Source organism: Halichoerus grypus, chromosome 6, assembly GCF_964656455.1.
Source record: "Halichoerus grypus chromosome 6, mHalGry1.hap1.1, whole genome shotgun sequence".
Classification (NCBI taxonomy): domain Eukaryota; kingdom Metazoa; phylum Chordata; class Mammalia; order Carnivora; family Phocidae; genus Halichoerus; species Halichoerus grypus.
In genome coordinates, this window is record NC_135717.1 from 21,477,991 (window position 1) to 21,505,168 (window position 27,178).

At 40.5% G+C, this 27,178-nt stretch overlaps 1 protein-coding gene and 1 non-coding gene across 4 annotated transcripts; both read left to right on the forward strand.

Annotated features, from left to right (window-relative positions):
• Positions 1–57: 57 nt before the first annotated feature.
• PALB2 (partner and localizer of BRCA2) lies at positions 58–26,047 on the forward strand. Of its 3 annotated transcripts, none has more exons than XM_036111162.2 (13): positions 58–256; positions 1,988–2,047; positions 2,186–2,288; positions 4,885–6,348; positions 9,131–9,945; positions 10,288–10,359; positions 12,537–12,698; positions 14,420–14,505; positions 15,109–15,270; positions 16,652–16,768; positions 20,934–21,021; positions 23,529–23,677; positions 25,561–26,047. In XM_036111162.2, exons 1-13 carry the CDS (start codon positions 209–211, stop codon positions 25,766–25,768), a joined length of 3,534 nt encoding a protein of 1,177 aa, XP_035967055.1. In that variant the 5' UTR covers positions 58–208; the 3' UTR covers positions 25,769–26,047. The 3 variants fall into 3 exon arrangements, with proteins under 3 accessions (XP_035967055.1, XP_035967056.1, XP_077930812.1); XM_036111163.2 differs by having other exon boundaries at positions 9,278–9,945; XM_078074686.1 differs by lacking the exons at positions 20,934–21,021; positions 25,561–26,047 and having other exon boundaries at positions 23,529–23,672.
• TRNAK-UUU (transfer RNA lysine (anticodon UUU)) lies at positions 14,620–14,692 on the forward strand. The gene has a single exon. It is a non-coding gene; the product is annotated as a tRNA-Lys (tRNA).
• Positions 26,048–27,178: the final 1,131 nt, after the last annotated feature.

Below are 27,178 nucleotides of genomic sequence, written 5' to 3' on the forward strand. Positions count from 1 at the left end.
CTGCGCGTGCGCAGGCCGAGCGGTGGATGTAATTGGCCGGGGGAGAGGGCGCGCGGTTCCCGCATGTGCAAGCTGGTGGCGCGCCGTGGGTATCCCGGGCGCCCGGTTTCTTTCCTGGGCGCCTCCGGGGCCCAGGGCCAGCCGGAGCCCTCGTGTGCGCAGGCCCGGGGCCGGCGACGGCTGCTCCTTCCGTTCGGCCGCCAGCCCAATGGAAGAGCCTCCCGGGAAGCCCCTCAGCTGTGAGGAGAAGGAAAAGGTGCCCTGGGTGTGCGGGAAGGGCTGACTCGGAAGTGACTCCTTGCCTAGGATTTTACCGTCCGGGGGTGGCAGTGATCTCTGACCTACGCTCTTTGGATTCAACGGGCACCGGGAATGAAAATATGAAGAGCCCTGTGCTCACGTGGAGGCATTTAAAGAACAGATTTTCTTACAGCAGTGATGCATAAATACGAAACGTAAAATTCTGGATAAAGCCAAAGTCCCCTTTGACATTCTCCCCACCCCCACACACTCTTATCAATCTTGGCTCTCCCACCCGCTCCTTAAGTAGATCTCTGAACAGCTTGATGCTTCAGATCTTTTCGCGCGTGTATGTGTGTGTGGTGGACGGAGGTGGGGGATTTGGAAGGTTGTGGTTATATTCCCTAACCACCAAAAAGTAGTGTGTATTTTTTGTTCACAAATGGTATGAGCTGAATGGTTTTGCAACTTCCATTTTACTTCTCCAGGTTTCATCCATGTTACTTCATGTTAAGCTACCTTACTTTTTAAAGTTCTGTATAGTGTTATGTATTATGGAAGTGCCATCTTTTCATTAGACATTACTCTAATGAGAGACTTTTAGGTTGTTTCCAGCTTTTGCTTCTACAGCAGTGCTGCTCTGACCAATCCTTACCCATGCCACCTTGTGCTCCTGCTTATGATGTTAGCCTGAACGTATCTGTGCTGGCTGTTCCAGGCATTGTGCTAGACTCTTCGTTCACATTAGCTCATCAGTCCTCTTATCCAAGCCTACCTTCCCGTGGAGGGTGAGATAGGTCATTTACAAGTCAACAAGATAGTTCTTAAATGTTGATAAGGTTGGTGATAAAGAGGACCCTGTGAGAAGCAAACTAGCATAGAGATTAAGAGCACAGATTGTAGAATCCAGCTACCTGGGTTTGGATCATTCCATTGATAAACTGTGTGATCTTGGACAAATTGCTTTCCCTCTGATCTTCCCAAAGCTAGCTCCTTGCTCCTTCGGGTCTGGGCTCGAAAGGAAGTCCTCAGAAATGCCTCTCTGGCCACCCTACCTAAAGTGGCTCAGGCACTCTCACATCTCCCTGTTGATCTGGGTATTGATTACCATGTGATATTATCTTGTCTGTGTATTCGTTTCCTTGTTAATTATCTGTATCCCTAACTTGTGTGTAAGCTTGACAACTCTAGTTCTAGCATCTGAGACCGTAATTGAGAGTGGTTATCAGTTATTGTTCCAGGGACTACAGATACCTGGACCATTAACTGACAAGAGATTCATTTGTTGGACGAATGTCTGAGGATGACAGCTCCGGCCACCTTAAGGGATCTCACAGTGAGATGGAGGGAAACAGAAGTAAATAGCATAGTATATAATAAGTATTGTGATAAAGGAAGCACAGTGGAGAGGTGGAATGTCCCACCTGGATTTCAGGAAGGACCTAGAAGTCTACCCTGGGGGAATAAAAATCTAAGTTGAGGCTTGAGGAATCAGTAGGACTTAGCAAAATGAGCTGGGGAGGAAACGCTCCAGGTGGTAGGAACCGTTTAGGTAAAGGTGCTTGGGTGTTGGAGAGCTTGGTGCTTTGTGAGAACTGAAAGTAGTGTGGGCACCTGCTACTCCCTCTGTCAATTGCTGAGGGACCTGCTAAGCACTGCTTACTTGGGCCTGACAGGCACTGTGTCCATTCTCTCTGACTCTTCCTTTCTACCTGCTCAGTATTGTTTGCTGTTTTTCTTCTTCCAGTTGAAGGAAAAATTAGCATTCTTGAAAAGGGAATACAGCAAGACACTGGCCCGCCTTCAGGTGAGTGAATCTTATTCTCTCAAACTGAGGTATTGTATAGGATGAACTATATACAAACAATTCTTTGTAATAATAAAGCTTTAAAAAAATACTTCTTTTTCTTAAATTCGTTCCTTGAGCTGCTTTTGTTTTCTCTAGCGTGCCCAAAGAGCTGAGAAGGTTAAGAATTCTATTAAAAAAACAGTGGAAGAACATGACTGCTTGCTCCAGCAGGAAATTTCACCACAGCTAAACCACTCAGGTAAAGCTAGGCCATTTACTTATGCTTGCTTTATTATTCATTTTCCAGGTATATTTGGTTGTGGTTTTTTTTTTTTTTTTCCATAACCAAAAGATAGAACAAGCAATAGACTCTTTTTAAAGTGTATGTGTAGGGCGCCTGGGTGGCTCAGTTGGTTAAGCGACTGCCTTCGGCTCAGCTCATGATCCTGGAGTCCCTGGATCGAGTCCCACATCAGGCTCCCTGCTCGGCAGGGAGTCTGCTTCTCCCTCTGACCCTCCCCCTTCTCATGTGCTCTCTCTCATTCTCTCTCTCTCAAATAAATAAATAAAATCTTAAAAAAAAAAAAAATAGGGCGCCTGGGTGGCTCAGTTGGTTAAGTGACTGCCTTCGGCTCAGGTCATGATCCTGGAGTCCCGGGATCGAGTCCCGCATTGGGCTCCTTGCTCAGCAGGGAGTCTGCTTCTCCCTCTGACCCTCCTCCCTCTCGTGCTCTCTCTCATTCTCTCTCTCGCAAATAAAAAAAAAAAAATTAAAAATAAATAAATAAATAAATAAATAAATAAATAAAGTGTATGTGTAATTCAGTGGTTCGTTGTGTACTCACAAGATTGTGCAAACCATCATCATCATCTAATTCCAGAATTTTTACCACCCCAAAAAGAAACCCTGTACCCATCTTACCGCCAAACCCTGGAAACCACTAATCTACTTTCTGTCTCTGTGGATTTACCTATTCTGGACATTCCATATGAATGGAGCCATATAATATGTGATCTTTTGTGATTGACTTCTTTCACTTAGCATCATGTTTTCAACAGTCATCCCTCTGTACTTACATCCAAGCGTGCATCAGTACTTCACTTCTTTGTGCAGCTGAATACTATTCCATTGGATAGATGTGCCATAATTTATATATCCATTCATCAGTTGATGGACATTTGGGTTGTTTCTACTTTTCAGTTATTATGAATTTTGGCCATTATGCTGCTATGAACATTCATATGCAAGTGTTTGTGGAGATGTATGTTTTTGGTTCTTTTGGGTTTATACCTAGGAGCAGAAGTGCTGGTCATATGGTGATTCTCTGTTTAACCTTTTGAGAATCTGCCAAACTGTTTCCTGCAACATCAGTACCACTTTACATTCCTACCACGATGCGCAAGGGTTCCAGTTTCTGCACATCCTCACCAAAACTTGTCATTTTCCATTTTTAAAATTATAACCATCCTGGTGGATGTGAAGTGGTATCTAATTATGGCTTTGATTTGCACATCCTAGTGACTAATGATATTGAGCATCTTTTCATGTGCTTATTGGCCATTTGTATATCTTCTTCAGAGAAATATCTATTCAAGTCCTTTGCCAATATGTTAATTAGATTATTTGCCTTTTTTATTGTTGAGTTGTAAGTATTCTTAATATATTCTAGCTATTAGATCCTTATCAGATACGTTGTAAATATTTTTCCCCATCCTGTGAGCTGTGAACTATTCTTTTGGTTGGATTGTTTGTTTAGTTGCTCTTTCCCCTTTCAACTTTTAGAAATTATATTTATTGTGTAAATATTGGAAAGATGATTTTTTAAAAAATAAGTATTTATATATGTACAGAGAAAAAAGTCTGGCCAGAAGTATTCTAAAAAATAATGGTCATTACTCATGTTAATAGGTATTTATAATCATAAAATTGGAGGCTATTAAAATTACTTGAGAAAAAAAAAAGGACATGAAATAAAAAATTAGGTGAGATGGTAGGGGGAATGGGAAGGTGTTGTTCAAAGGGTACAGAGTTTCAGTTATACAGAATGAAGAAGGTGTTGTTCAAAGCGGACAGAGTTTCAGTTATACAGAATGAATAAGTCCTGCAGCTTTGATATACAGCATGGAAATAGTAGTTAATAATACTGTGTCATATACTTGAAATTTGCTAGGAGAACTGATCTTAAGTGTTCCCTCCACACACATACACACACAAAATCATAACTATGTGAAATGATGTATATATATATTATATATATATATATATATTTTAAGATCTATTCATTTGAGAGAGAGAGAGAGAGTGTGGGGAAGAGGGGCAGAGGGAGAGGGAGAGAGAGAATCCCAAGCAGACTTCCACTGAGTACTGAGCCTGACACAGGGCTTGATCCTACACCCTGAGACCATGACCTGAGCCAACATCAGGAGTCAGATGCTTAACTGACTGAGCCACCCAAAAATGATGGATATTTTAATTAGCTTGATTGTGGTAATATTTCACAATGTATACCTATATGAAAACATCTCATTGTATAACTTAAATATGTACAATTTTATTTGTCAATTGTACCTCAGTAAAGCTGGAGTCAAAAACTAAAGAAAGATGATTGCAATAAAGAATAAATTATCTTTTAGTTTAAAATCATTTTTTCCAGCACAATTCTGTTTTTTACATTTACTTAAAATTATTAGTGTATTAGAATATTAAAAATTTGAACTTTGATCTGCCTGAATGAAATACCATTGACTCTTTCATAAATAAATGTAGTATTTTAATATAATATTTTAAAATAAATAATGGGATATTTTTTGCTTCATTTAAAAGGAAATTATTAATTATATAATTTTTTTCTCAGAACCTAAAAATAAAGTATCTCCTTGTGATACATTACAAATCAGCACCCATCTGGATGAAGAAACTGGAGAAAAGACACCTATCACACTTGACATTGAGCCTGAGTCCTTTAACCCTGGACATGGCCCTGTGGAGGAATTACATATACAAAGAACAGGTGATATCCAAGAACATTTTCCCTACCAGGTCAGTGGCTCTGAGAAAAGGCAGAGTAAGCTGCCAGGGAGAAGAAAAAAGCAGCAGAAGAGAACATACACTGCACAGGTGAGAGAATCTTTCTTTGACGCGGATTCACTCATACTCTCTGGAAAAAGACTAAAGGAACAGGAGGAAATCAATGGAGAAAATCCTAGGACACCTGTAAATGAAAGAACTTATTTTTCAAGTTCTACGTCTGACATCCCTGGTTCTCCAGCACCAGTGACAGAAACTAATGCAAGAGGTGTATTAATTCCACCAACTGCCAAACCACAAAGAGGTGTCAATGCACTTGTAAGAGGAAATAATTTCCCCGGGATACCTACGCTTGCTTCATTTACTCTGTCAAATAGCAGTAGTGGTCCGCACCTTGAACATAAGCCTCCTAAAGATGACTGTGAACTCACTACTCAAAATCTGAAAAACATTAACCCTGCTTTACCTGTAAACCTAGAGGCACAAGGCAGAAAAATGACAGTCTGTACAGATAACCCAGAGGTAAACAAAGCTGTAAGTGCAAGTGACCAGCTGCCTAGAAGTCCTGACTTAGAGGCAGATAATTCATACTCTATAAATAAACTCACTTATGATAACTTATCGGCCAATGAAAACCAAAACTTAAAAGGACAGAATCACACAGAGAAGTCTTTAACATCTCCCCATAACACTCTTGATGGTAGAAATGAAAGTCTTCAGGAAAATGAGGTTGTAAGTCAGTCTAAGAGTCTTAGCCCAGAAGTAATCTCTCCTGCTTCTGCAGAAAATCAAACACATTCTTGTACAATGCTCGAAGGCCTTCTATTTCCCGCAGAATATTATGTTAGAACGACACGAAGCATGTCAAATTGCCAGAGGAAAGTAGCCCTGGAGGCTGTAATTCAAAGTCATTTGGGTGTCAGAAAGAAAGGATTTAAAAATAAAAGTAAGGAAGCAACTAAAAATTTAAACCTTTGCAGTGAAGAAACTGGCCAGAGTGAAATTAGAACATCTGACACATGCACAGGACAACCAAGTTCAAGAAGACCTCAGAAAGGTCTCTTGTTAACTGAAGTCAACTCTCCCACCGGGCCCACTAACGATAACCTTCCCAGGAAGGCAGTTACCCAGCCATCTGGTAGAAGACACAGAGGAAAAAGAAAGTCAATCTCCCCGCCTGTACTGGATCATCATGAACTACTTTTGCCAATTCCTGGCACAGCAGGTGTTAATAGATCCAAGGAAGAAGTCACCTTACACAAAGATCAGAATGAAAAAGCAATTAGTCATGGTAAGAAGAGAATTAAAGGTAAATCAAGGTATGGTTGATGATGGTAACCAGTACTTACTATGTGCCTGGTACTTTTTTTTTTTCTTTTAATTTATGAGAGAGAGAATGGGGGGAGTAGCAGAGGGAGAGGGACAAGCTGACTCCATGCTGAGTGTGGAGCCCGATGCAGGGCTTGATCTCAGAACCCTGAGATCATGACCTGAGCCAAAACCAAGAGTTGGATGCTTAACTGACTGAGCCACCCAGGTGCCCTGTGCCTGCTACTTTCTAAATGTTGTACAGGTATTAACTCCTTGAATCATCACAGCAAGCCTACATGAGGTAGAATCTATTTTTAGCCTCACTTTACAGACTTACAGAAAACTAAGGCACAAGGAGACTAAAGTGACTAATTCATTCAGGTGACAGAGCCAGGATTCAAACCTGGCTATGTGGTACGAGAATTCACGAATGTGGTTGAAAAGTTGATATTGAAAAGGAAAATATATTAGATACTCACCTAAAATTAGTATTTATTCATACAACACAATCTATCCATAGAGAAAAGTTTTATGACCTACAGAGGAAGTGTTTTTGAGGTAAAATGAAATGTGTGTCAGCGTGTGAGTCCACTAACAAACTCTCTTAGGAATGACCGTGTAGGGGCACCTGGCTGGCTTAGTCCATAGAGCATGAGACTCTTGATCTCAGAGCTGTGAGTTTGAGCCCCACGTTGGGTGTAGAGATTACCTAAAAATAAAAAAAATTTTTTTTTTTTTTTTTAGATTTTATTTATTTATTTGACAGAGACAGAGACAGCGAGAGCAGGAACACAAGCAGGGGGAGCAGGAGAGGGAGAAGCAGGCTTCCCGCGGAGCAGGGAGCCCGATGTGGGGCTCCATCCCAGGACTCTGGGATCATGACCTGAGCCGAAGGCAGACACTTAACGACTGAGCCACCCAGGTGCCCAAAAATAAAAATCTTAAAAAAAAAAAAAGAAAAGGAATAACTGTGTAGTAAAATGCAGTACATCTGAGCAACTTTTTTGGGTAACATATCTACTATAGCCTCTCTCAGGTCTGTGGGACACAAGATTTTGGAGGATAGTAAATGATATAATTTAAATATTTTTATTTATTTACTCTGGAGTTCTCACATTTGATAAAGCAAGCATAACAACTAGATAATTCACTCTGGTTCTGTATTAGACATCAGCAAACTTTTCTTACCGTAAAGGGCCAAATAGTAAATATTGTCTTTGTGCTCCATCACAGCTAGTCAAGTATAGTGGGAAGGTAGCCACAGACAATATATGAATGTGTTCTAGTAAAACTTTGTTTACAAAAACAGGCAGCTGACTGTTCTATAGCATTTGGACACAGACTTTAGCCTATGGGCTATAATTAATTAATTAATTTTTAATTAATTAATTAAAAGACCATAATCCTTATGCCTTTTTTTATTGTCATCTTTAAGCCAACAAGAATACAAAGCAATCAGAATGTAGGGCAATCTAGTAACAAACTAGAAACATTTTTTTGTGTACTTTGAAATAATCTGTGGTGATCTTAGTATCCTGCTGCTACATTAAACATTTTTTTTTCTTGAGGTGACCTTCACATTACATAAAATTAACCATCTCGAAGCAAGTGAATAATTTACTGGCATTTAGTATATTCACAGGGTTGTGCCACCAGGACCCCTATGTAGTTCCAAAACATGTTCATCACTCCAGAAGGAAACCCCATATCCCTTAAGCAGTTCCTCCCCATTTCCTCCACCGCCCCCAGCCCCTGGCAACCCCCAGTATGTATTCTAGCTTATGGGTTTACTAGTTTTGGATATTGCATGTTAAAGGAATTAATACAATATGTGACTTTTTGTGTCTGGCTGCTTTCCCTTAGTTTATTTTCAAGATTCATCCATGTTGCAGCACGGATCTGTACCTCATCCTTTTTTTATGGCTGAATGATACCTGCTGTATGTATGTGCCACCGTTTATTCATTTATCAGTTGATGGATGCAGCTTTCCCCATCTTGGGCACTACTCCAGCTTCTGACACCCAAGCATGCTGTGACAAAGTGTCTGCAGAGGCAGTTGGGCCAACTTGCCTACATTTTGAATCACGTAGAATGCCAGTTGCTCTAAGAGTAGTAAATTGCTCTGCTTGAAAAGGGGACTTGAGTTTTCTTCAGTAAGACGAGCCAGCATTTTGTGGACTGTGCTCTGGGAGCCTGTTGGAATCATGTTTGATGGTTGGAATCATAGTTTTTTGTTTTTTTTTTTTTAAAGATTTTATTTATTTGACAGACAGAGAGAGAGCACAAGTAGGCAGAGCGGCAGGCAGAGGGAGAGGGAGAAGCGGGCTCTCCCCTGAGCAGGGAGCCAGACGTGGGGCTCGATCCCAGGACGCTGGGATCATGACCTGAGCCGAAGGCAGCGGCTTAACTGACTGAGCCACCCAGGCGCCCCGGAATCATAGTTTTTTTAAGAGCAGAAAGGACTTTAGAGATTCTTAGTCCAGTTCCCTTAGGAGAGACCAGGGAAAAGGTAACAGTAGATCAATGGCAGAGCTGGGACTAGATGCTGGTCTTCCTTCTCCCAGCTAATGCGGTCAGCACCATACTGTTTTGGTACTGCTAGTTAGCCACCACCCTGTGCCTGGCTTTTGAACCATACACTGAGGTTTCAGAGTCCTGGATGGGAAGAGTAATGAACATTTTGCACTGCCTTGGTGTTTAGACGCTCACACCCTGTTGGGTGTTGGATATTTGTTGTTACTGTTGTTCCTTTCTATTTTAGGGAAGGAAGATCATTGTCAAAAAGAGGACTCCCTTCCTTCCAGAAATAATGCTTATCTAGCTTTGGATTCTGCTGCGTTCAGGGCTTCATTTCAGGAGAATGAATTGCTAAGTTTAAAGCAACTGTCATCTTTTCTCAAAACCACAGACTTTCAGTTACCTGATGAAGTCTTTGGACCTCTTAAGCTTGAAAAACTCAAGTCCTGTTCAGAAAAACCAGTTGAGCCTTTTGTATCAAGCATGTATGGGCAGATGCACCTTAAGGAGGGAAACTGTAGCGTTTGGGAAGAACTGACTCCTCAACAAATTGATATTGAAATGGAGGACTTGGAAGAGGAAATTCTTGTTCTCCCGGGAAAAGCACAACCTAAAACATCAAACCTAACAATCCAGTCTCAGAAGAAGGGCCTTCCTTCATCCATATTACTTTTCACGCCTTTAAATACTGGTGCGCCCGAGGATAATAACAGGCCCACAGCAGATGTGTGCTCGCCTGCTTTCCCCACCTTAGGCGCTACTCCGGCTTTTGGCTCCCAAGCACACTGTGAAAAAGTGTGTGCAGAGGCTGTCGGGCCAACTTGCTCTACACCCCAACTTCCTCACTTAAAAGACAGTGATCGGAAACAACGCAACGGTTGGGCTAGCCTGTCAAAATCAGATTGCAGCCTTGTTGCGTCAGGGAGGGAAGGACAGCCTTCCTGTGACTGTGATTCTGGCCCCCAGGCAACACGTCTTCCCCCTGAGTCAGTCCCTCTCAAAGACAGTCAGCTGTGTGGAAATCCACACCCGGAGTCGTGGAAACAGTCCACCGAACAGGTACAGTTGGCTTCCCTGGTGAGATTTTCTAAGAAGGAATGAAATATCCTAGTGAATTTGGACAGCATGTGACTTTCTTACACGTTGGCTTCTCAGTGTTTAAGAATAATTTAACATGTCTCTGATACGACTTCACTGTAACCATTAAGTTCAGTTGGGGGAAGTCAAAATTAATGTATTTTTAAAATAAAATTCCCTTTGTCATTGAGGAAGCAGGTGCCTATGGAGTTTGGCTGCTGTGTCAGAGAAAATAACACATATCAAGTAGACATGATGATGAATGAGCAATGCAGGCGGACATCTATAAAGCCTAGATTAATGGTGTGACTTTTATTTCCACAGACTGAAGTAACCGACCTTCCTGCTTATGATCGCTTAAACCCAGGCCACCTTCAATTGGTTTCAAAGTTAAAGGTCAGAAGACTGTTCTTATAATGTGTCTTGTGTCTTACATGTAAAAAAAGTTAATGAACTGCTAGGAATATTGGGAAGAATTTGATCTGTAGCTTCTCATTCGTAATTTAACACTTAAACTTGGTGAAACAGATTCAGAAAAACATTTAAATTCTTTGTTTTTCACAATATTTAGCTGTATTTATGTTTTGAGATCTACTCCAGAAGTTTACACGTCAAGCCATTGCCAAGAACAACGTAAGCTAGGTAACTCAACTTTGTATCTAAGTTTAAACCAGGCATTTTGACAGAGAGGGAGAAAGTCATTCATGACCCTCCTATCCAAATGGTGTAGTGTTTCTAGAAGGAAATGGTGATTTATTAGAAAATGGGTAGATGTTCTAGATTATAATGAATGGTTAATTTTTCATATGCTACGTGATATAATATTTCTGAGAAATATAAGTTACAGTATTCTGTTAGTGCTATTTCAGTAAATCCCAAGAAGTGGATTGGACCTGTGTCCTAATTAACTTCTTGTACATGGTGGTTGAAGTAGCATGGTACAGAGCACGATGTCCCAGTCTCTGCACTCTGGACATCGTGGGCTGGATAATTCTTTGTTGCAGGGGCTGTCCTGTGCATTGTAGGACATTTAGCAGCAACCCTGCCTCTACCTGCTAGAGCCTGCCCCCAGTTATGCTAACCCAAAATGTCTGCAGGTATTGCTAGATACCCACCAGGGAAAGGTTGCAAAACCCCTCCCAGCTGGGGACAACTGGTTGTAAAAGAAAGAGCTTGAAACCCACATAAACTGTTTCTGCCAGCTACTGGCTGCGTGACCTTGGACAAAGTATTTACCCTCTGAGCCCCAGATTCCTTTTGTTGAAAAGATACATAGTAATGGTCAAGCTATTCTTGAATCGGTTTTAATAACCTCATTTCTTAAAGAATCAACCATTTCATTTGTATTTTTCTGATTTGTAGGTAAAAAAGTTTTTATTCTAATAAGGTTTTTTGTCTGTGTGTATTCAGTTACACCTTTCTCTCTCCCTAGTCCCCATTTTTCAAGTATTTTTTGCCTGCATCAAACTTAAGAGATTTTCCATTCTGTGGGTCTCCCCCAAAAACCTAGTTTTTGGTTGTATTGATTGCTAATTAGGTTTTTTGGTTTCCTGTTTGATTTATTTCTGTTTTTACCTTAAATAGTTGCTTCTGTTTTTCATTGTACTTACTTTCTTATTCTTTTACTAATTTCTTGAGCTGTTTTCTTACTCTATTTTTATTTTATTTTTTTTTGGTTTTTTGGGTCAGTGCCTTTATGATTATAAATTTCTTTTGGCAATAACTACTCTGGCCATGCTCTGTGTGTTTGGATACACGGTTTTCTCCTTATTCATTTGGAAATACAGTTGACTCTTGAACAACATGGGTTTGAACTGCAGAGGCCCACTTACACGCAGACTTTTTCTTTTTCAGTAAACGCAGTACAGAATTGTAAATGTGTATTCTGTCCCTTATGATTTTCTTTATAACATTTTCTTTTCTCTATACTTTATTATATAGTATATAATACATATAACATGCCAAACGTGTTGATTGACCGTTTATGTTATCAGTAAGGCTTCCTGTCAGTAGTAAGCTATTAGTAGTTAAGTTTTGGAGAAGTCAAAAGTTACATGCACATTTTTGACTATGTGGGAAGTCGGTGCGCCTAACCCCCATGTTGTTCAAGGGTCAACTATAGTATGTTGTTTCAGTTTTATTCCCTCTTCAACCCATGGGTGGTTCATCAGGATGTTTCATTTCCAAATGGGCAAGTTCTTATGGGCTATGTTTTGTGATTAAATCTGAATCTGTTCCATTCTGGAGCTACACACTATACATTTTTAGATCTATCATGATAGACGTGTGTGGAGGCAATTTTTTTAGTACATAAATTTTTTTTTTTAAGATTTTATTTTTGAGTAATACCTCCACCCAACGTGGGGCTTGAACTTAAAACCCTGAGATCAAGAGTCACATGTTCCACCAACTAAGCCAGCCAGGCACCCCGCTCTTTCTTTTGACCTATAGAAAACTTTAATTACATTTTACTTGGTATTTAATCCTTATGACCCAACACTTTTCATACTTATTCTTTCATGAAACAGACCCCAAGTATCGCCTTAATATAACTGTTGTTGCTGTTATTTCAGAATCCTTCTGGTTCCTGTTCGGTGGATGTGAGTGCCATGTGGTGGGAAATAGCAGGTTTCAAAGAGCCATGTATCATAACTGCCTGTGAATACGTAGTTTCTCTTTGGAAACTTCTCAATACTTGGCAGTGGGAAGAACTTTATTCCTGGCACTTCACAGAGGTAAGTCAGAATCTTAGAGCTGAGAGCGGTCTTTACAAGCATTTACATGGTAATGTAGATGGGCAACTACCGAAAATGGGACCCACGACCATGCAAGACAGAACCGAGATGAGTCATGCTTCCCACCATTTCATTATGAAAATTTTCAAACATAGAGAAAAGTTGTACAGTAAGCACCCATATACCCACCATGTAGACTACAATGAACCTTGTGCTTTGTTTATTTTATCACGTTTTTTGAGAAATGGATTTTTATGCTGGACGTGTTGGAGAAGCTTGGAATTTTGTGTCTTTTCTGACTCTAAACTTGCTGATACCCGTGTTCCTTACCCCTCACCAAAGCATTGTTCCTGCTTTTCTTTATGTATTTTCTTCTAGTCCTTGTCCACCTTCATATGTGTCTTACATGCTTGCAATCCTGGTGTGCTTAAAATTTTTAAATCTGCCTTTTCTCACTTAACATATGAACATTTTTCCATGTTTCTATATAGTCTTCATACTTTATTTTGAATTTTTTTTTTTTTTTTTACCTTTATGGAAGTATGATTGGCAGAATCGTATTTAAGGTGTATAATGTGATGATTTAGATTTTATACACTCTGAAAGGACTCCCATAGTCAAGTTCATTAACATGCATCAGCTTGGGGCACCTGGGTGGTGCACTCGGTTGAGTGCCCGACTCTTGGTTTTGGCTCAGGCTGTGATATCAGGGTCTGCACTCAGCACAATCTGCTTGGATTCTCACTCCCTCTCCCTCTGCCCCTCCCCACCCCACACACTCTCCCTCTCTCTCTCTAAAATAAATAAATAAAAATAAACAACAAAAAAGCATGTATCAGCTCACATAGCTTTGGGGGGTTTTTTGTTTGCTTTTTTTTTTGTTTTTTTGTGAGAATGCTTATGATCTACTCTTAGCAAATTTCATTGTTCTCCAGTATATCCACAGCTTCTGGCACCATGCTTTGCATAGTAGTGCTCAATAAATATTTATTTATGTGAATAAACTTATTATTTTTTTGAATAAACCTATTTTAAGATTTTCTTTTGAGAGAGAGAGAGAACGTGAGCAGGGGGAGGGGCAGAGAGAGAGAAGCAGGCTGCCTACTGAGCACAGAGCTCTACAGGGGGCTTGATTCCAAGAACCTGAGATCACAACCTGAGCTGAAGGCAGACACTTAACCACCTGAACCACCCAGGTGCCCCTTGAGTAAACTTTTTTTTTTTTTTAAGATTTTATTTGACAGAGAGAGACACAGCAAGAGAGGGAACACAAGCAGGGGGAGTGGGAGAGGGAGAAGCAGGCTTCCCGCAGAGCAGGGAGCCCGATGTGGGGCTCAATCCCAGGACCCTGGGATCATGACCTGAGCCAAAGGCAGACGCTTAACAACTGAGCCACCCAGGCGCCCTGAGTAAACTTACTTTAAGTGGCTGCACAACGTTCCATTTGTCCACATGGCAGAATTTATTTAATTATTCCTTTATTGTTAGAAGTGTAGATAGTATTAAATAAATACTCCTATACACACAGTTTTGCATAAGTTTATTTAGATTTACAGCTTATAGAAAGAGGGTGTTTGCTGAACTTTCTCACATTTGTTTGATATTTGAGACTATCCTGGTGCAGTGAGAATAGAAGAGAAATGTGACAAATTTTGGAAAATTTAGATTAATTAAAAGTGAAACAATCAAGTATAATTTTTGGCTTTTTTTGTTTTATTTAGGTTCCAGTATTACAGATAGTTCCAGTGCCTGATGTTTGTAATCTCGTGTGTGTGGCTTTGGGAAATTTGGAAATCAGAGAAATCAGGTATATAATTCCCAAGGAGTAGTTTTTTCTTTTCTCTTTCTCTTTGTCTCTGTCAGCTTGTTTTGAGTACAAGTTATAACCTAGGCTTGAATCTTAGAATCTAAATTTAGGGACACCTGGCTGGCTCAGTCGGTAGAGCATGCAACTTTTGATCTCAGGGTTATGGGTTCAAGCCCCATGTTGGGTGTAGAGATTACTTAAAAATAAAATCGTAAAAAAAAAAAAAAATCTAAATTTAGATCCAAGAGAGATCTGTTTAAAAAAAAAAAAAAAAAAAAACCCTATCAATGGAATGATATCCCTGATTGAAGTTTCCATTTAAAATTGGAACTTCGGGGCTCCTGGGTGGCTCAGCTGGTTAAGTTCTGACTCTTGATTTCAGCTCAGGTCATGATCTCAGAGTCATGAGATCAAATCCGGCATTGGGCTCTGCGCTGGGCGTGGAGCCTGCTTAAGATTCTCCCTTCTTCTCCCTTTGCCTTTTCCCCATTTCTAAAAAAATAATAATAAATAAATAAAAATAAAAATAAATTGGACCTTAGTCCTTTCATATTGAAGGCGTACTTCTGACTTCTCCACATTTTCCTTTATACTTGGTTTTAGGGCATTACTTTGTTCCTCTGATGGTAAACGTGAAAAGCAAGTACTACTGAGTTCTGGAAATATAAAAGCTGTGCTTGGCCTGACAGAGAGGAGACTAGTCAGTAGCAGTGGGACCCTTTGTGACCAACAAGTGGAAATCATGACATTTGCAGAAGATGGAGGGTAAGATGGTTGGTTTTATTTATTAAAGAATGCTTTTATCACGGGCTTTCAGAGAAAGTCAGATCACTAGCCTCTTGTTTTTCTGGGCTGTAGGTGTTGTATACCAGGTTCTACCTCAACACTAGGCTGTATCGTGGAAGCAGTTTAGAGAAGGGGAAGCTCGATTTAGCAGGAGGGGAGCCAGTGGAGTGGAGAAGCTCAGCAAACGTAGTTTATTCTTTCTTCAGTCTTTGAAATCTCCGTGTACACCTTAAATATCACAAATGTCTCAGGATCCTAGACTCTTTTCTTGTTCCGCACTTGGTTTCCGTTGCTTCAATTACCATCTAGATGCTGACTCTTGCAAACGTATATTTCTAGCTCTGAGCTCTTTCTCAGCCTCTAGACCTGTCTATCTATTAGGCATCTTGTGGGTATTTCAGATTCAACATGTTGAAAATGGAATTCATAGCATCTTCTATGTCTCTTATATGCTTGTTACACTTAATTGTGGTTATTTATCTGTCTTTTGTAATAACAGAGGGCTTGGACCTTGTTTGTCTTACTTATTCCTGACCCTTTGTAGTAATCTAGGCAAGAGACAAATAATTGCTTGCTTAAATTAGCAAAGTATTAATGGAGACGGGGAGAAGCAGACAGATTTGAGAAAGAGGAGACTAAAATCATTAGGGCTTGCTGACTGAATAGGTAGAGAGAAAGGAAAGAGAGTAATGTCCAGGTTTCTGTGTTTGTCACTGGGTAGACAGTGGTACAATTTGCTGAGATAGGAATGCAGAAAGAAACACAAGGTTTAAACTGAGAGCTGGCAAGTTTAATTTGGGATATGATGAATTTGAGGTGCTTGTGAATATATCCAGGTAAGTAATATGAAAGTTTAATATATATGTTCATTGTAGAAAGTTTAGAATACACGTTTTCTTTTTTCTTTTTTTAAAATTTTTTATTGTTATGTTAATCCCCATACATTACATCATCATTAGTTTTAGATATAGTGTTCCATGATTCATTGTTTGTGCATAACACCCAGTGCTCCATGCAGAACGTGCCCTCCTCAATACCCATCACCAGGCTAACCCATCCTCCCACCCCCCTCCCCTCTAGAACCCTCAGTTTGTGTTTCAGAGTCCATCGTCTCTCATGGTTCTTCGCCCCCTCCAATTTCCCCCCCTTCATTCTTCCCCTCCTGCTACATTCTTCTTCTTCTTTTTTTCTTTCTTAACATATATTGCATTATTTGTTTCATAGAATACACGTTTTCTAGTTGAAATTTTTTCTGGTATTAGATTAGTGTGTATTATGCATAGTTCAGTAATATGTACAAGGGCTGCTTAGAAACTGCTTTGGTACAAAGTGCTGATTTTTAATACTGTTTTAAATACAGAAGCAAAGAAAAACAATTTTTGATGTCCCCTGAAGAGACTGTACTAACTTTTGCTGAGGTCCAAGGGATGCAGGAAGCTCTGCTTGGTACCACTATGATGAACAACATTGTTATTTGGTAAGCTTTCTCTTGAGGTCCTCCATTTCCTCATCTGTTAATATACCTCTAATTTCACAGGGTTGTTAATATTAGATAAGAGACTCTATAAATATAATTGTGTTTTGGGGCACCTGGGTGGCTCAATCGGTTAAGCGCCCAACTCTTTTTTTTTTTTTTTTTAAAGATTTTATTTATTTATTTATTTGACAGAGAGAGACACAGCGAGAGAGGGAACACAGGCAGGGGGAGCAGGAGAGGGAGAAGCAGGCTTCCCGCTGACCAGGGAGCCCAATGCGGGGCTCGATCCCAGGACCCTGGGATCATGACCTGAGCCGAAGGCAGACGCTTAACAACTGAGCCACCCAGGCGCCCCTAAGCGCCCAACTCTTGATCTCAGCTCAGGTCTTGATCTCAGGGTCATGAGTTCAAGCCCCACTTTGGGCTCCACGCCCAGTATGGAGCCTACTTTAAAAAAAAAAAAAGATTGTGTTTTGTTTGTTTGTTTTTTACTGTCAGAAGACATATACTTGTCTCAAGAACATCATATTAATTCAGACATTGTGAAAAAGATCAGTCTGAGTAGACTATTTTAAAATAAATGAAATTTTACTCTTGTCAGAAAGGTACAATTGTTTCTGCTTCTGGTTAATGGATTTTATCAGGCCAACTCTCTTACCTCAAATAACTATAAACTCTGAACAAAGTATAAAAAACAACTATCTAAAGGCACTGGGGAGTGAGAAAAAGAAGAAAGATACTGGAGAGGGTTCAACAGGAAATATCAGTGGGCAAGTTTCCTGTTCCTACGGCTTTTAGCTAGAAGGCTAGCCCTAGTCTGTGCACTGAGAGACTGAAAGCCTGATAGAAAACCTTCTGTCCTACTGGCTTAAAGGACAGAGTTCAGGGTGACCACAGTAGCTAGAAAGTAGGGAGAGAAATCCCCAAAAAAGAGAACCAGAGAATGAGCCTCAAATTCTGGCTCTAATATTTACCTAGTAATCTGGCTGGCCTTTAAACTACATGTGCCCAGGGCAGACTTGAAGCAGCCCAGGTAAGGCATAAAAAACTGAATTGGGTTTTCAGCATTTGGAATTTTAGTTGAGGCAAATTAACTGTTTACTAGGGGAAAAACAATCAGTATTCTTCAGAGGAATCTAACAGAATCCAGAGTTTATGTGACATGTTCTTAATAATGTCTAGAATACAATCCAAAATTATAAAATGTATGTGTTTAGATGAACCAAATTAATGAATTTGTAATAGAAAGACCAGAGTTAAGGAGTCCCCAGCCACCTCTCTTTCCTGACCCAGGGAGAAACATACCCAACCAAAGGCATTTTCAAAGTTAATTTGTATTAAGAGTATAAGTTGGATTTTGTTTTGTTTTTTTGTTTTCCCAGAAGCCCTCTTCTTTAACTGATTCCTTAGGGCCAGGATGGGTCTTGGTAAGAGGAAGTTGTGATATTAATGTCCTTGCTACCCTACCTCTTCTGCCCTGTCCAACCCTAACCCTCTAGTAATAAACCAGGAAAGCATGGTCCTTGAGAGAAGCTTTATCCCCTCCCCACCAGGGAGCCTCTGAAATTTGACCATGTTCTAATCTGCCAGGAGACCCTGTTTTCAGATGGCCTAGTGTCTAAAGCAGCAGATTTCCACTTCTGGCACTTTGCTCAGGGTTTGTGCATGGAGGTCTTATTTGAGGACAATATTCTTTATAAAAGTTGTCTTTTCTATTCTTTCTGCTATTTCAATGGTCTGGACCTTCATTATTTGGTTCCTGGACTATTAATATAATATAATCTAGTAACTGGTCTCCTTGCCATCAATCAATATCCTATGTCCAGATCTTCTTTTATACTATTACTGTATTAACAACATCCTTTCTCCCACCCTCCCTGCTCTCCCCAAGAAGTAAAACCTTCAGAGAGGCCCACACTTGTTCGCTTTCTTCAGCTTCCCTTTCCCCAACGCTTTGGGGAAAAAACTTCTCTCCAGCCAGTCCATAGTCCTTAGCTCCCAGTTTTCTTCCCATCCTTCAGTTCTCCCTTTTTTCTGATAGTAATCTTTTGGCATTTTACATATAATGGATCACAACAGAATTTGAGGTTGGGGAGGGACCTTTCTACTTAGCTTCTAAGCTTAAGTGTGAGTGTAAGCAGTATCTTCAGCCCCATAGTTGCCTTGAGCTCTGTTGTAATACCTCAGCCTTCATTGACATTTCCCTCTCTGAATTCATATTTCCCTTATTTTTTTTTAAGTTTTTAAATATTGCCCTTATTTTTAACTTAGCATAGGCTAATTTGTGTCATGGAAGTCTTTGAAGTAGGGACATATCTTCTGTCTATTCTCAGTGCCTGCCTTAGCTCCGTGTTTAGGGTACTTAAAGATGTATAGATCATATTGTCTATCAAAAGCTATCATTGGCCTTTTGGGTTCTATATACTTGTATATTTACACATACTAGTTGGTCACCTTCCCTGTTTAACTGCTGATGTGTTAAATGTCTAAAGCGATTCATGTTATACTCAAGGTTCAAGTGGCGCTTTTAGAACCTCTTGCTGAAGGTCTAAATATTTAATCTTGGTCAAGCTATGTTAACTGAGCACTCATCTTTCAATCATTTAATAGATATTGAGTCTCTCCTTAAATACCGCTTTCTATGAGAGATGTAGGTATGAATCCTCATTCCCAAGGCCTTTAAAGTCTAGTAAGTAAATAAGATTGCTTTACAATTCAAAGTGTACGATTCCAATACAATTCTCTTACAATTCAGACGAGGTCAAAGTGAGAGAAATTCAGGCAGAGTGCTTTGGGACTTGGGGAAAGAGCAGTTACTAAATATAGAGCATGTACTAACCTCTGTAAGGGATAAACCCATTGTTGTTCCCACCTTGCATATGCACACGAGCATTTAGTTTTCCTTCTTCAGTTTTTATACACAGAACCTGCTCCACAGAAAGTTTGGACGTGTTTGTTGAATTAATACATTATACCCTGTTACATTATATATTAAATTAAAAATGAGGTATATGGACAGTACTGTAGGGAAGTGGAGGAGAGGAGATTTCTGTGGGTTGGTGCAGACTGGGAGAAGTGAGAGAGTCTAGGTTGAGCTCCTGCCGCTGGGAGGAGGCAGGACATAATCGAGGCTGTGAAGGAATGGAAGGGCATTGGTGGGTAACAGGGATGGGAATTGGTCAGTAATGGGGAGGGCGTTGGGAGGCTAGCTTGAGCAAAGGTGCAGAGCCAGGAATATGCATAGTAGGGGGAGCAGTGAGTAATGTAGTATTGCAGCACTGGATTCATGAGGATAATAAATACCACGAAAAAGAATATGGACTCTTGGGCGCCTGGGTGGCTCAGTCGTTAAGCGTCTGCCTTCGGCTCAGGTCATGATCCCAGGGTCCTGGGATCGAGCCCCACATCGGGCTCCCTGCTCTGCGGGAAGCCTGCTTCTCCCTCTCCCACTCCCCCTGCTTGTGTTCCTGCTCTCACTATGTCTCTCTCTGTCAAATAAATAAATAAAAATCTTAAAAAAAAAAAAAAAGAATATGGACTCTTATCTTGAAGGTTTTTCATCAGTAGCATCCCAGGATAGAGCAATTATCAACATCACAAATGCTCAATAATGCTAAGGAGTGGTTCCAACAGACTTTTTCTCCTTTAAATTCACCCTCCTTCTCTCTTTCATTTTTTACCCCACCTTTGTCTTCCTATTTCTCTTTATTATCTTGGTCTAGCTCTAGAGACAGAATTATAAATCTGTTTTAGGTTAGTCTCCCATCTAACCAAATTTGGTTTCCTGACCATTGTCTTCCATAGAAAATTTAGGCATAGTAAGAAGTGTGACAAAATCATAATGCAAGAGCCATACCGTGTGCCTGATTTCAATACCTAGTCAAATGAGATAAGGGAAAACTTTTCTCATGGAGTTTGGAGAGATTTATTCCTAGTGACATAGCAGATTCAATCTAAGGCTGAACTGTCAAGTTAAACTACTGGCAATGTTAACCAATAGTCCTTATTTTTAGCTAAATCTGTAACTAAACAAAACTAAGGTACCATGTCCCTTAGTTTCTCCCTTGGTCACCTCCTAAAGGATGCTGTGATAAATAAGAGAATATTATGTAAAAACCAGTTTGCTGGAAGAATGTTATCAGCTTATTCATTTTTGGTGTCTAAGGAATTTAAAAACTGGACAGCTCCTGAAAAAGATGCACATTGGTGATTCCTACCAAGCTTCAGTCTGTCACAAAGCCTATTCTGAAATGGTAAGTAATCTATTGGGATTGCTTTGTGTCTACTTTGTGTGTTGCTATTGGTCTCACTGAGTAAGAGCGGTAGCTTAGTAAGAGGTAATTAACAGACCCTTTCTGTTGCCTATTTTTTTCAAAATTGGATAACAGTGTTTGTCCTTGCTTGAAATTCCTGGATGAAAATAAGTATTGGTATAATGTGACGGCTCGGTAAGTTTTCTGGCTGTATGTCCTAAGAACAACATTTATTTCTAGCTGTGAATTTGTACCAAGAAATATCATGCCTGTTACCAAACTTGTCTCCCAACCACATTGCCATAAATGATGTATGATGTGACTGAATGCCCTCAGAGAGGGTGTTTAAATGGTCCTAGACATGTATGTCCCTTAGGCTTTAGTGTTCTCACATAGAAATGAACACAGCTTCTCAGCCATTGTGTTAGTAGACGTGGCTTACGGTCTAGTATGGACATCTGAACAGGCTGAAGGCAGCTTCCCAGGAGTGAGGGGTCATTCTTAAGTACCCACCGTTGAGCCACAAGCAAAGGCAGTCTAACAGGTGGCTCCACGCTTGTATGGAAACTGACTTTCCCAGCCTCAGTGGCAGCCCTGTGCACATCAGCACCCCCGGCTTGGAATGCAGAGGACACACCTTTCCCTAGGATCTGTGGAATTGAACTCAGAAGTTGTGTGATCTTAGATAATCTGTCACATTATCTTGTGGCTTTTTTCTTTTTTTTTTTTTTTTTACGATTTATTTATTTGAGAGAGAGAGTAGGAGGGGTGGAGGGGCAAAGAGAGGGAGAGAGAAACTTAAGCAGACTCCACGCTGAGCACGGAGCCTGACACGGGGCTCGATCTCTGAGCTCGCGACCTGAGCCGAAACCAAGAGTCGGGCGCCTAACCGACTGTGCCACTCAGGTGGCCCTGTGGCTAACTTTTTTCATCCTTAAAATAAGAGGGTTGGTTTCATCTCTGGAATTATTACATTTCCGTACCAGGCATTAAAATGACTTCATATCTTTGTTATTACAACATTAATACCTACCTGATCGTCAAACATTTAACATAGAAGTGTATGAGATAGTACGTAAAAGTTCTCCATGAAGCCAACCTCTGGAAATAAGCTAATATTTTAGTGCAGGAGTCGGCAAACTTTGTAAAAAAAAGACCAGGTGGTTAAAAAAAAAAAACAAAAAAACCAGAAGGTAAATATCTTCAGGTCTGCAGGCCACATGGTCTCTGTTGCAGCTGCCCTGCCTCGGTGGCACCAAGTCTGCCATAGACAAAATGAAGACACATGGGTGTGGCCATGTTCCCTGTAAACCTTTTTGGATAATAAAACATTCCAGAACTTGAATTTCATATGATTTTTTTCATGCATCACAAAATATTTTTCTTCTTTTTTCCTGCCATTTCAACATGCAGAAACCATTCTTAGCCCATGGGTCAGACAGATGAGCACTGAGCCAGATTTGGCTTGTGGGCCATCATTTGCCAACCCCTAATTAAGTATATGGCATCGAGCCTTTTCTTGACTCGGGTTTCTAATTATTAAAGTAATTCATTCTCATTAAAGAAATGCAGTCATTCTAGAAATGTATAAAGTAGAAATGAATGTTACTAATCCTAATATGGTTCTATAATTAATCTTCCCCATTTTACCCCCAAAGAGAATTACTTCCAATATCATACACATCTGTGTGATATGTATGTGTCCACACACCATAATGTTATTATGAGAACATGTCATTTGAAAGCCGGGAGAGGTCTGTAACACATTTTCCCACGAAGACAACCCTAGATGATGATGTCTGTCTCTCTTTTTTTTTTTTTTAAAAGATTTTTATTTATTTATTTGACAGAGAGACACAGCAAGAGAGGGAACACAAGTAGGGGGTGTGGGAGAGGGAGAAGCAGGCTTCCCGCCGAGCAGGGAGCCCGATGCGGGGCTCGATCCCAGGCCCCTGGGATCATGACTTGAGCCGAAGGCAGACGCTTAAAAACTGAGCCACCCAGGCGCCCCGATGGTGTCTCTTTTTGGTTACTCTTACTCTGTAAGTGTAAATAGGCTATCTGCAGACTGGCCTAAAAATCCAGTCACCACTTACAAGATGATTTTTACAGGAAAATGTGTTCCGAGTTTTCAAAAACCAACTTACCAATGAATATCTGTAGTGTGAGGACTCGCTCCGCATGTTTATATGCCTCTTTCCCTATGACTGTGTTTTCCCAAATGGATGGCATGAGATGTTAGTTGTATCTAAGGTGGAGGAAGTTAACGAGGCTGCTAGGTTCCCACCTGCAAGGCTGGCTGTGCCCTGTGCTAGAGATGCTAGAAGTCCAGCTCCGTGATTATCTCAACAGTTTTTTTGCCCGAAAAATAATATGAGCTAGTGATTAAATCTTGCATACTTAAGATTACTATTGATCATTCTTGTAATTCTCTGGTTTTGTCTCTGCCAACCCTTTCTTCTCCCTCTTGCTGATTTATTTGGTTATTAATTTTTCTCTTAAATTAGGGGCTCCTGTTTGTTGTTCTGAGCCATCCTTGTGCCAAAGAGAGTGAACCGCTGGGAAGCCCTGTATTTCAGCTGATCGTGATTAATCCTAAGACAAGCCTGAGTGTGGGTGTAATGCTCTACGGTCTTCCTCAAGGGCAGGCTGGAAGGCAAGTGTGTGCTGCTCTTCACTGAGTGTGACATTTTGGAAGACACTTGTGCAAATACAAAAACCAGATACTTTTGTGTCACTTAGATGAATGGAAAACATGCAATACTGCAGAGCATTGTAAGAATGTTAAGAAGTAGGAAGAAGTATAAAGCTTAGTAGATCTGAGCCAAACCCCAGATTCCCTACATGTTGATCCCCACCAGTACGGAGTGGGATAGGTATTTTATGTGTATTCAGACCCTGTTTTTTCCCATAACAAAACCATTTTGAATACAAACAGTAATTAGTATTCTCTACAAAAATGTCCTTTCCATTAAACCTAGATTAAGAAAGTTTTAAGTGTTAACTTTAGGAAGGCATCTTTTCCTTTGAAAACGGACTGAGTCTCCATCATGTAAGCAGTTGATATTTATCTGTTGACTGACAAGAAAATCCACTTATCAGTGATACAGTTATTGGCATCCCAGGGGTTCTCTGAGTTATCTAGAGCTCTTCGCAGCAACATCTGAATGTGTCATTCCCAGAGATCACGTTTATTATCGTTTGAAATTAGCAGCAAAGACTGAAAAATAGATCTAGTAAATCAAGATCACAATGTGTAGCTTTAACAATTTACAAAGATAAGGAACCTTGATAGGTACAGTGTATGTTTTTGTGTTGCTTTGAGTCTTGTGCAAAGTGCGCTGGATCAGTGTTCTCAAAAACAGTCTCCCTCCCTATGCACTTAGCCAGCGGTGGCATTTCTGCAGATGTTCTTAGCTCAACAGGAACGTCATAACAATCATCTGCAGTACATGCTTACATATAGAACCTGTTTCTTTGGATTTGAAGAGAGAACTGTAGTCACTGGCCCAGAAATTGAGGATATAGAGAAGTACTCGATCAAGCATTTCCTTCATCACTCTTCAAACCCATTCATTTAGCAAGCCTTGGAACCTATCCAGTGCCGATAGTAGATAGTAGAGGGCACTACTGTTTCTCATCTCGTAGAAATAGGAGAAAACTAGAGATTATTGCTCAGTGTGCAAAATGCCATGAGGCTTGCAGTGTTTGCGAGCACAAAGGATGGAGGGGTACCTAACTGACAGTGGAGGGCTGGGGCAGACTGTCAGGGACGACTTTATGGAGTTCCAAAAGATGGGTTAGGAGTCAGCCACACACAGTTGGGTGGGAGCCCAGGATAAAAAATATCTTTCAGGTCACTCAGAATATTCCCTGAGGGTTGACCATGTCCCAGGCCCTCTTCGAGGTGCTGGGGGTATAGCAGTGAGGAATAACAACTAATTTATATTAAGCACTTCTGGTGTATTAGGTATTGTGCTGAGCTTTTTATATCAACTCCTGTCATATGCCCTTTTCACTGATGAAGTTGAAGAACTTGCTCAGGGTCACACAGCTCTTGCTTTGTTAGAATTCAAACTCAGGCTGCTGACTGCAGAGCCCCTGTCTTAAAAAGACAACCAGGTTTCTGCTTTGTGATGTTTACATTTGGTAGGAGAGAGACCCACCAAATATGGAAATAGGATAATCTCACAAGTGAAAAGAAAACAGGTAATGTGATGGGGAACAGAGTACATGTGTATACTTCTGTAGACAGGAGATTGGGTCTGACCTTTCTACAGAGGTGACAGGCCTGAAAGATGACAAAATCCCAGGCATGCTAAGCTAGCATCTGCTAAAGAGAGGGCAGAGCAAGAGCAAAGACGCTGAGGTGGACTGAGTTTGGCCAGTTTGAAGAGTCCTGGGGTGGCAAATAATAGGCATCATATTTACAGGTATTTTTGTTCCTATGGTTGCTTTGGGGAGCATGATTTTGGCTTAACGAAAAAAAAATTCTTTCAATATGTGATTTCAGTGGTTTCTTCTCTGCTTGATAATTAGGTTCCTGGAAGGAGACGTGAAAGATCATTTTGCGGCTGCAGTACTGACTTCTGGAACGATTGCCATTTGGGACTTACTTCTAGGTCATTGTACTGCTCTCCTCCCACCTGTCTCTGACCAGCATTGGTCTTTTGTTAAATGGTCAGGTACAGATTCTCATTTGCTGGCTGGACAAAAAGATGGAAATATATTTGTATACCGCTGCTAATAAGATGAAAACCCAGTGTTCTGGATTTTTTGACCAGTTAGTACTTTTTAGAGTTGTAACTGTAAAGAATATGTGGGTGACATTTAAAATAATTACTTGTATTCATTCAGACACATTTTTTATTCTGATGGTAGTGGCACCACTGATCTTGAATGTTCATTTAGACTTACTTTGGGAGAAAGGATTTTAGGTTGATTTTTGTAATTCCTCACGTCTGCACATTTGCTTTTAAAGGTGTACATAAAGCTTCAGATATGAATAAATATTTATTTTGATACATTTTACTTGGCTTATTTTTTTCCTATCCTTTTATATGATCATTTTCAGAACAACTAGTTATTTTACAACTAGAATATTGTAACTTGCATAATAAGTAAATTTCAGTTAACTTAGGATACTAACATGCAATATACTTTTTATGCTATTTTTTTTTTTTAAGATTTTACTTATTTATTTGACAGAGAGAGACACAGCGAGAGAGGGAACACAAGCAGGGGGAGTGGGGGAGGGAGAAGCAGGCTCCCCGTGGAGCAGGGAGCCCGACACAGGGCTCGATCCCAGGACCCTGGGATCATGGTCTGAGCCGAAGGCAGACGCTTAATGACTGAGACACCCAGGCGCCCCTCTGTTACTTCTCTTTTACAATGTTCACTAGCGTGGGTTTTGCTAACTTCATTATTTCCCTTTGATACATGTGCATAAAAGATTTAGCTTTCTCTCTTACACTTGTTCTGTTCCCACTATTTCTAGCGTAAATGAGATACTTTTATTTGTTAGCACATCATAGATAATAGAGAGCTTTTCACAAAGATTTCATTTACCCAGAGATCCTGAGAAATATATCATCTATAAGATTGTTTTTTTTAAAGACTTTATTTATTTGAGAGACAGAGAATGAGAGACAGCATGAGAGGGAGGAGGGTCAGAGGGAGAAGCAGAACCCCGCTGATCCTGGGACTCGAGGATCATGACCTGAGCTGAAGGCAGCCGCCCAACCAACTGAGCCACCCAGGCGCCCCTCATCTATAATATTTAAGAGTTAAGAAAACAGTAGAGGTAAGCAGTAATTCTAGTTCAGTAACGGTTAAACAAACACTGAGCACATACTTGAAATAGTAGGTATGAAAATGATTGCCATGAGGCTCAGCCCTTTAGAAGTACGCAGTCTAGTGCCTGGGTGGCTCAATCGTTAAGTGTCTGCCTTCGGCTCAGGTCATGATCCCAGGGTAGTGGGATCAAGCCCTGCGTCGGGCTCCCTCCTCAGCAGGGAGTCTGCTTCTCCCTCTGCCCCTCCCTCTGTGTGCTCTCTCTCTCTCAAATAAATAAATCTTTAAAAAAAAGAAGTACACAGTTTAGTGAGGGAGACCGTGACACAAAGCAATAAATTAAATACTGTGTTTTAAATTTGGA